General features: G+C 70.5%; 4 protein-coding genes across 4 annotated transcripts; 2 read left to right on the top strand and 2 right to left on the bottom strand.

Annotated features, from left to right (window-relative positions):
* Positions 1-1,325: 1,325 nt before the first annotated feature.
* On the top strand, positions 1,326-3,671 carry MICPUCDRAFT_46367 (uncharacterized protein; the record flags this gene model as incomplete). Its single annotated transcript, XM_003055658.1, has 1 exon — positions 1,326-3,671. The coding sequence occupies one exon, from the start codon at positions 1,326-1,328 to the stop codon at positions 3,186-3,188; it is 1,863 nt and encodes a 620-aa protein (XP_003055704.1). The 3' UTR covers positions 3,189-3,671.
* Positions 3,672-5,160: 1,489 nt separating this feature from the next.
* Positions 5,161-5,940, top strand: MICPUCDRAFT_50648 (uncharacterized protein; the record flags this gene model as incomplete). The annotated part of the gene is made up of 1 exon (XM_003055657.1): positions 5,161-5,940. One exon carries the CDS (start codon positions 5,161-5,163, stop codon positions 5,938-5,940), a length of 780 nt encoding a protein of 259 aa, XP_003055703.1.
* Positions 5,941-6,126: 186 nt separating this feature from the next.
* MICPUCDRAFT_61679 (uncharacterized protein) lies at positions 6,127-7,666 on the bottom strand (the record flags this gene model as incomplete). The annotated part of the gene is made up of 2 exons (XM_003055122.1): positions 6,127-6,939; positions 7,124-7,666. The coding sequence occupies 2 exons, from the start codon at positions 7,664-7,666 to the stop codon at positions 6,127-6,129; spliced, it is 1,356 nt and encodes a 451-aa protein (XP_003055168.1).
* A 241-nt stretch (positions 7,667-7,907) lies between these two features.
* Positions 7,908-9,368, bottom strand: MICPUCDRAFT_50646 (uncharacterized protein; the record flags this gene model as incomplete). Its single annotated transcript, XM_003055121.1, has 1 exon — positions 7,908-9,368. The coding sequence occupies one exon, from the start codon at positions 9,366-9,368 to the stop codon at positions 7,908-7,910; it is 1,461 nt and encodes a 486-aa protein (XP_003055167.1).
* Between the last annotated feature and the right edge of the window lie 228 nt (positions 9,369-9,596).

The raw sequence follows: 9,596 nt of genomic DNA, 5'->3' as shown, positions 1-9,596 counted from the left end.
CGGTCGACTCTGAGGATCCCCCGGAGCGGGTGTAGTCGGCGACGCGAGACGGAGCCCCCGGCGCCGCGAGCGGGGGCGCTCTTCTTCGCTCCGCGGCGCCGCTTCTCTCCGAGGCGCCCGAAACGACGCCGCCGCCGGTCGCGCGCGGGGCGCTCCTGGACAGACCGCCCGCGCCCGCGCGAGGCTCGGTCGCGCCCGCCGCGCGCGGCGTGGCCGGGGGTTTCCACCACGGATCGCCGCCGGCGGCGTTCGACGCGGACGCGGTCGTCGCGGAGGACGCGTTCGACGACGACGCGCGCCCCCCCGAGCGGAAGAAGATCGCGGCCGCGCCCCCCGGACGACGGCGCGAGGGCGCGAGCGGCGCGGCGCGGAGCGCGTCGCGCGAGGACAGCGCGCTCGCGTCCGTCGCGGCGCGTCGCGACGCGACGAGCGCGGTCGCGGACGTCGTCGCCATCGCGGCCGCCATCGCGCGCTCTCGCCTCCTCGAGAGAGATCCGCTCGCCGCGCGTACCTAACACGCGCCGACGAAAAGCGAGCGCCCTCTCGCCGCGCTTCAGATCCGCGCCGCGATCCGCGCGCGTCGGTTCCGCGCCGCGCCGCGTTCTTCGCGCGCGCGGTGTAGACGACTTCGCGAAGACTCGCGGAGGTCGAGCGAGCGTCCGCGAGCGGCGCGCGCGCCTCTCTGCGACCTCGAGAGGTCGCGTCGTCTCAAACCCCACGGCTCTTTTTCTCCCGTCGACGACGCTCGTGGTCGGTCGGAATCTCCGAAAAGCGCGCGGGGGGACGAGCCCCGCGCAGTGCGAGACGCGCGCGGGGAGACGGCGCGCGCGATGACCTCGCCGCCGACGCGGCGACGCGACTCCGAGATCGTCTCGAGACGCGCGTCCGCGGCGGTCCCCAGGGTGAGCCGCGCGGGGAAGGAAGAAGCCGAGCGCGCTGACGCGAACGCCGGAACGACATTCGACGACGACGAATTCGACGACGACGACGACGACGACGACGACGACGCGACCGCGCGCTCCGCGGAGATGGACCCGTCCCGCGCGTTCGCGCGCGCGCCGTCCGCGTCCTCGCCGTCCACGTCCGCCACGCTTCGACGGAACCGATGGCGCGCGGACGGCGGCCCGCTGAAGCACGAGAGAGACGGCCGGACGCGGTGGTACGTCACCGCCGAGGACGGCACGAAAGAGGCCGCGCTGTGGCAGATCGAGCTGACGAAGACGCACAGACGGGCGACGGCGCTCGAGCGCGAACGCGCGTCTCTGAAGGCGAAGCTCTCCGACGCGAGCGCGCGGCTGACGCGCGAGCGCGACGCGCGCGTCGCGATGGAGAGCGACGTGCGCGCGATGTTCGAACGACCCGTCGTCAAGGATGCGCTGCGAAGCGGCGTCGACGCCGCCGACGGCGCGGACACCGCGATGCGGGTGTTTAAGGCGCTGGAGGATAGAATAACGCGCGATCGTGAGGCGTTACAAGCCGCTGACGCGCGCGAGCTGCGCATCGTGGACATGTTGCGGACGTCCGAGAGAGAGAAGATGGAAGCGTTCGCGGCGGCGAGGCGGGCGACGAGCGAACTCGACGCGCACGTCGCGCGACTGCGCGTGGACGCGAAAGTGCGCTCCGACGTGGTCGCCAAGGCGGAGCGGGCGACCGCGGAGGGACGCAACGCGAGCGCGATGTACGAGGCGACGAGAGAGAAGCTCGTGGAGGCGACGCTGGAGCTCGAGAAGCTGCGAGAGAAGGACGCGAACCGAGAGGAGTTGATTCGCGTCGCGGTCGAACGCGCGACGGCGAACGAACGACGGCGGTGCGACACGGAGGCGACGAAGGACGCGGCGAAGACGCGCGCGGCGCTCGCGGAGATGTCTAAGAAGCACGCGGAGCAGGAGGGGAACCACGCGCGGATGATGGCCGAGACTAGGGCGGAGCTGAAAGGCCGTTCAGAAGACACCATCAAACGCGCGGCGGATCTCGAGAGGGAAGCGTACGAAGCGCACCGCGAGGCGCTGCACGCCGACCACGAGCGCGCGCGCGTCGCGGAGGAGGCTGGAAACGTCGTCGAGGGCGCGATACGGCAGCGCGAGTGGGCGCTCACCGCGCTCGAGCGGTGCGTCGAGGCTGAGGAGGCGTTCACGAAGAAGCTGCATTACGAGCTGTACGTCGCCGCGTCGCTCGCGGTGCCGGACACGGTGGGGGTAACCGAAGAAGACGAGGCGTTACATAAAGAGACATCCGTCATCGCGAAGCACGTGAAGACGCAGCTGAGCGAGCTGAAAGAGGAGCTCAGAGGTTTAAGGCACGACGCGGTGTACGCGACGAAAGTCGCGACGGACGCGGCGAGACTCGCGGGAATCGCCGAGGGCGCGGAGGCGTGCGCGAAGCTGACGCGCGAGGCGCACGCGTTAGCGTCGTGGGGACGCGACGCGACGTACGCCACCGAGGATGAACCCGGGCTGAGGAAGATCGCGGAGGTCATGGACGAGGAGGCTGCGCTCGCGCGACGAGAGAGCAGCCGCGGGGAGCCGCGGCGGCTGTTGATGGAATACCTCGGCCGCGAGTTGCCGCCGCCGGCGACGATGACGGAGGAGGAGGCGGCGACCGCGCTGAACCTGACGCCGATAAAACCCGCCCACGCCGCGGTCGTCGAGGAGGGAGAGAACGAATCGCCCGCGGAGAGAATGAAACGCGCGGCGGACCCCCGCGAGAAGGAGAAGGAGGTGGAGGAGGAGGTGACGACGACGGCGGCGACGAACCCGGAGCCGACGAGCGCGATCGATTTCCAGCGCGCGGTGTCGGCGAACGCGGACTGGACGAAACTGCCGACGTTCGACGAGACGACCGAGCTTCTCGCGAAGACGGCGAGCTCGAAAGCGACGCCGCTCGCGGAGATCGTGAACGCGGACGCGGAGACCGCGGCGGTGCCGAGGAAGAAGCTCACGTTTCACACCGGCGGCTTTGGCGACGGCGACGGCGACGGCGACGGCGACGGCGGCAGCGACGACGCGAACGCCGCGACGACGCGAGGGTCGAAGACGGTCGGGACGAGAGGGAGGCGGACGCCGTCCAAGGCGCCGCTGCCGGACTTTTTCCGGACGGACTCCGCGCCGCCGTTGACGACGTCGGGGTACACGCCGACGATGAGCGCGACGAGGGAGATCGCCGCGCTCGTGAAGAACCTCAGGTTTTAGCGTACACGTACACGTAGTCGCGAGATGTGAGATAGTCGAAGATAGTCGAGTTCGACGCGTCGTCGGTCGCTTTTGCGGCTGGCTACTTTTGCACATTCCACGCTGCTACGTTACTTTACTGACGCGTTCTCGCCGTCTTCGTTCGGCTCAAAAGAACCCTTAAACAATCCCGCGCCGCCGTCTTCCGCGCGCTCGCGTCACCGGCTCTGCGCTTGCAGCGAGAGCAAGTTCTCGTACGACTGCAGCGACCGGAACGGCACGAACCCTTTCGGGGAGTCGTCCCCGCCCAAGCCGCCGCCCGCGCCCGCCGCATCGGCGAGCTTCCCCGCGCTCGCGATTCTCTGCAGCGACGAACTCCCGACGAGCCCCCCGTGCGTCTTTCCGCCGCCCGCGCCGCCGCCGCCTGAACCGCCGCCGCCGCCGGTGCCGAGGAGCAACGTCAGACGCTCCACCTCTGACTTCAGCGCGGCGATCTCGCGCATCGCGAGGTCGACTCTCTGCTCCGAGTCGCGAAGCCGGGTCGCGAGCGCCGCGTTTTCGCGCTTGTGCCCCTCGATCTGCCCCTCCAACGTCGCGACGAGCTCGAGCTTCCTCCTGCGCGACCGTCGCGCGGACTCGCGGTTCGACAGCATCCTGCGCTGCCGTCGGACTTCGTCTGTGGTCTTGCCCGTCTTCCTCGCCTCCTCCTCGTCGCCGCTGCTCCCGGGGCCGTCGTCGTCGTCGTCGTCGTCGTCGCCTCCGTTCTTCGGCTCGTCCTTCCCCGCCGCGGCTTTCCCCTTCGCGCCGGAATTCCCCGCCTTGCCCTTCGGCTCCGGCTTCGCCTTCCCCGCGGGCGCCGTCTTCGCCTTCTTCGCGGGCGGCGTCCGAGCGGCGCGCGTCGTCGCCTTCGTCTTGCCGCCCGCGGCGGCTCCCGCGGCGACGGGGACGAGCGACGGCGGCGGCGTCGCCGACGACGGCGGGACGGCGGGCGCGACGCCCGCGACCCCGGGGGCGAACGCCCCGAAAGGGATGCTCGCCGCTGCGTTCGGGTGAGGGTTTAGGGGGAGGGGGACGTCGGCGACGAGGCGAGGAGACGCGACGGAGACGCGAGCGAGCGAGCGAAAAGCGAAAAGCGAAAAGCGCGCGCGATGAAGCTCCCCAGCGAATTGCGCGAGAATTCGCGCGTCGCGTCCCGCCGGCGAACGCGCGCGGCGAGGGACGCGACGCGCGAGACGAGGTTCAACGCGCGCTTTCGCACCCGTGGGCATCCCCGGAATATTACCCGCGCTCATCCCCGGGAACGGAATGTTCCCCGGCTGCGCGGGCTGCTGCGCCATGAGCTTCCGCAGCAGGTCGAGCGACGCGACGCGCGGCATCCCGGTCGCGGCGACCGCGTCCGCCGGCATCGTCCCGCCGTTCGCCGCCTGCGCCGCCTGCGCCATCGCCGCGAGGTTCTGCTGACTCCCCACCTGCGCGATGTTGCTGAAGAACTGCTCGAACTCCGCCTGCGACGGCGTCCGGCCGAGCTTCCACAGGTTCCCGACCATGTCCTCCACGGACGCGGTGCGCTCGATCGGCATCCCGCTCGGTTTTTACTCGCGCGTCTCCGCCGTCGCCGTTCCGTTCGCGCGCTCTGTCCCCTCGCGCGACGTCGCTCGCGCGCGCGCGGACCCCGAGACGGTTCCGTTAAAGCGCCGAGCGCGCGCCCTGGGAATTTCGCGCGCGGGGTGCGCGGGCGCGACGCGTGTTGTGCGGCGGCGCGTCCGCGCGCGACGCCCGGATAAAGCGGTCTGACGTGCTTGCGTGGAAAGTTGCGGTGGTGGTGAGAGGATGACGGTGCAGGGATGTGCAGGGATTGATCTTCTGACTGATTGCACAGCACGTTTCGCGCGTACACTTGTACAACTACTACGCGTGGGTGCCGCGACGACGCGACGTCGCGAACTGACAGGAACCGCCTGGTGAGGATCGATCGAACGCCCGACCTCGCCAGATGGAGCGCGCGACGACCGCCGCCGCGGGGTGCTCCCGCACCGCCCTCGCGGCGCGGACGCGGGGTGCTCCGGCGACGACGCCGCGGACTCCAACTCGGACGCCCGCTCGGACTCGACGCGCGACGCGACGCCGCGCGGTCTCGTCGCAAAAGGGCGATCGCGGCGACGACGACGACGACCGCGCGGACGGCAACGCGTCGCGCGACGCGCTGCGCGCGCTCGACAAGCTCGTCCCCGGGACGACCGCGGACGAGGCGAGGCGCGAGCCGCCGCCGGAGCGAGCGGACGGCGACGACGCCTCGACCTCGCGCGACGAAGGGGGGATCGGGATCGTGCGCAGAGAGGTCGTCGTCGAGCTCGACGCCGAGGACGCGAACGTCGCGATGGCGTCGTTCGCGGTGCGAAGCGCGTCCGCGCGGATCGTCCAGGTCACGATCCCGCCGCCGGTCGGGATCGCGTTCGAGGAGGACGACGACGACGGCGAGATCGTCGTCGCGGAGGTGGTGGAGGGATCGAACGCGGCCGCCGTCGGCGGCGTCGCCGTCGGCGACGTCTTGCGGGCGACGTCCGCGATGATACCGGAGATGAAGTACCCGATGGGGAACTTGTTCTTGGGCGGCGTCGGGCGGCCCGGGTTTCGACGCGTCCTGTTCACGATCCCGGTCGGGGAGGCGTACGCGCCGGGGGCGACGTTCGACGACGCCATGGGCGCGATATTTAGCAATAAAAAGGCGGGCGACTTCGACGTCGTCCTCGTCCTGGAGCGGCGGATGCGATGACGCGACGACGTCGACGGACGCGGCGCGCGACGATGCGACTACGGACGTCGCGTCGCGCGCGCACGTAGCCCTAGCTAGGAGTGCGTGATGATCGAATCACGTCGACGAGTAGTGTAGACTATGTAGACCTTCGTCGCGCGGGTGGCGGATCAGAACGGCGTCGGATCAGAACTTCCCGTCTCAGAGTCACCGCTCCTCGGCGGCGAGCGCGGAAAAGTCCACGCCGCTCGCCGTCCGCAACCACAAGAGCGCCTCCTCGCTCCACCCTTTCCCGCCGTTCATCGGCCGCACGTCCCGCATCGGCGACAAGACGTCGCCGAAGTCGCACCCGCCCCGCCCCCCGATGACGGCGTCGAAGACATCGCGGTCGTTCACGCACGCGAGGAGCATCCGCGCGGCGCCGTAAATTTCCGACGTCGCGTTGAACGCGATGATGTCCTCCCCTTTCAACGCGTCCAGGTCCGCGTCTAACGCCGCGTTCGCGTCGTTCACGAGCGATTCCGTGCACCGCAACCCCAACAGTCGCTGCATGATCGCGAGCCGCACGCCGATGTCGTCCTCCGCCGTGTCCGGCGCGGTGTTCAACGCGTCGATCTCATCCGGCGTCGGCGGCGTCGCGGAGCCGTCGACGAAGGACCGCCACCTCTTCTCCACGCCCGGGACGTGATCCGCGCCCAAGACCGCGACGACCTCCCCGGCCCCCTCCGCGTTCGACGCCTCCAGCCTGATCGTGTGCGTCAATATCTCGTCTCTCTCGTGGATGCAAATCTGCTCGAACTTATCGTGCGCGGGCATCGGCGGCACCGCGGCGAGCGGGTGATCCTCCGGGAGCAGGAGCCGGTAGTTTCGCTCCGACTGATTCCCGAACGTCTCGTCGAGCTCCGCGAGGGTCGGGCACGACAGCAGCCTTCGGTACGTCGTCTCCTTCGGGCGGTCGCCGAACACGAGCCGCGCGTCGACCGCGAACGCGGCGGCGTACACGAGCGGCTCCGCGGGGAGCTGAGGGTCGTTCCATACAAAGCGAAGTCGGGGTGGAGTTGAAAGGCGTCAGTTGGAGTTGAAAGGCGTCGAAGGCGGGCGTTGAACGCGAGGGGTGGGCGGAGAGATGCGCCGGGCAAAGTCCTTAAGGATCGGCGTTCACAACGCCAACGCGGTCGTATGGGAACCAGTGTATAGAACGCGCCTGCGTCTTCATCGACTGCCAGAAGGGCGACTTGTGCAGCGGACGCTCCTCCAGTCGAAGCTGATGCGCCACGCGCGTGATGAACTGCAGGCTCTCCTCCGCGGTCGCTTTCGCGCCGCCGATCTCGATCGCGGTGAAGATCTCGTCGAACTTGAACGTCGTCCCTCGCGCGGCGCCGTGCTCTTTGCACAGCCCCGTCTCGACGACGACGGACGCAGGCGCGTTGACGAGGATGTGCTCAGCCGCCTCGTGCGCGTTGGTCATGTGCGAGACGCCGAACACGGTCGCGTCGCGCATGCCGGGCTCGAACGGCGCGAGCTTCACCCCGGGATCCGCGTCCGTGACGTCGACGAAGTACGCGGAGGGTGAGCGCGAGGCGCGCGGGGGGGGCGCGCGGATCCGTCGCGACCGCGAAGGATTCGACGACGACGACGACGACGACGACGACGAGGCGGACGTCGCCGTCGCGCGGGGACGGCACGCCGCCGCGCGCGCGGCGGTCGTCGCGGCCGCGGACGCGGCGACGGACGCGGCGGACGACATCGCGGGCGTCCGTGCGATGGACGCGAGGTCGCGCGTGCGGTCCGCGAGAGCGGGTGTGCGCGCGGCGGGGGGGGGGAAGACACCGGAACCCTAGCGGAAAACCCGGAACGATCGCATAGGTTGCACGTACTACGTACTTCCGTACTCTATATGAGCAATTACCCTGAGCGCGACTGAGCGCAACGCGTCTAATCTCGCGGCCGGCGCGGCGCGGCGAGCACTAAAAAAGAAAGCGTTTCTCTCACCCGCCTCTCCCGAGCACCCCCTCCGCGAGCCTCCTCAGCTCCGCGCTGTTCCTCAAGAGCTCGTGCTCCACCCCAGCGTCGCCCTCTCCTACCTCCATCCCCACCCCGCCCGGGACGCGCAGCGCGCTCCAGCTCTGCGGCGGCTCCGGCGCGTCGTCGTCAAACGCCGCCGCCGCGTCGGCGCGCGTTTGAAGACTGCTCCGCAGCCTTCGCATCAGCGCCACGCGCCCCGCGCCGAGGGTCCCGACGCGCGGACCCGGACCCGCCTCCGCCCCCGCGGCCGCTCTCGCGAGCTCTCTCTTCAGCGCGGCGTGCTCCTCCTGCTCGTCCCACTCGCGCTGGAGCTCCGTCGACGCGTCGCGCGCCCACGGCTCGCGCGGCGTCCTACGAGCGGCGCCGACGGCGGCGGCTTCGCTTTCCTCCCACCGCCGCTTCGCGTCCGCGTCCTCCTCAGCTTTTTCCTTTCGACGAAGCGCGCCGTCGTCGTCGTCGTCGTCGTCGTCGTCGCGCTTCTCCTTCTTCTCGACTTCTCGCGCGTACCGCCGCTCGCCCTCGGACGCCTGGACGCGCCTGCACGCGCGCGCGATGTACGCGCGTCGCGCCGCCTCCGGCGCGGCGCGTCGCCGGCGCTCCGCGCGCAACTTTTTCACCTCCTTCGCGAGCCGCCGCGTCGTCGCGCGCTGCGCGTGGCTCAGACACTCCGCGCGCAGCTTCGCGACGACGAGCTCGGAGACGACGATCGGCGGCGGCGGGTACGCCTTCCCGGGGTCGCCGCTCGCGTCCCTGGCCGCGATGTCGCGCGCGCGCGCGACGAGCGCGGCGAGGCGCGACGGTTGCGCGTCGAACCGATGCGGACGCGATGAATCCGTCTTCTCGCGCGTCTCCTCCCTCCTCGGCGCGCCGCGCTCGTCGCGCGCCGCGGTCGCGGTCGGCGGCGTCGTCGGCGCGGGGATCGTCTTCGGCGTGCGCTCGCGCGGCGTCGGCGTCGGCCCCGCGGACGCGACGCCGCCGCGGAAGCTCAGATCGGCATCGCTCTCGAAGTCGTCGTCGGCGTACGATTTCGCGCGCGAGTCGTCGTCGTCGTCGTCGTCGTCGTCGTCGTCGTCGTCCCCCGCGCCGCTCGACGCCTCGGAGGGGACGTCCTCCTCCTCGAACGCGTCGTCGCCGTAGCTCGTGTCTTCTATTCCGGGCGACGACGGCGGCGGCGGCGTCGACGTCGACGCCGCGCGTCTCGCCGGCGCTGGGACGGACGCGACGTCGCCGTCGTCGCCGGTCGTCGTAACGCTAACGCCGGCCCCGCCCGTCGTGACGCTTCGCCGGAGCCAGCTCGCGAGCGGAGGAGACCGATCATCGCGCGCGTCGCTCGGCGCTTCCGCGGTCGGGGACGAGTCGAACTCGAACTCGACGTCCGATTCGATGACGTCCGAGTCGGACGAGGACGACGACGACGGCGCCATCGCGCCGCGCGCGTCGGAACTGACGATGTGTGCCGTCTTTCCCCTCGAACTGATCAAAGCGATTCGTCCGCTCGCCACTTGTTTTTTTTTCGCGCCTTCCTTTTGAACAGGCGACGCGCTCGTCAGCCGCGCGCCGCGATCACTGCGACGGCGCGCCGATCCGAGCTCGACATGAGCGCCCCGCCCGGGTCCGAGTCCGGCCCGCCCCCCGACGCGTGGTGGCGGCGC

The sequence above is a fragment of the Micromonas pusilla genome (assembly GCF_000151265.4).
Source record: "Micromonas pusilla CCMP1545 genomic scaffold MICPUCscaffold_1, whole genome shotgun sequence".
Taxonomy (NCBI): Eukaryota; Viridiplantae; Chlorophyta; class Mamiellophyceae; order Mamiellales; family Mamiellaceae; genus Micromonas; species Micromonas pusilla.
This window is presented reverse-complemented; position numbering and strand designations above follow the sequence as displayed.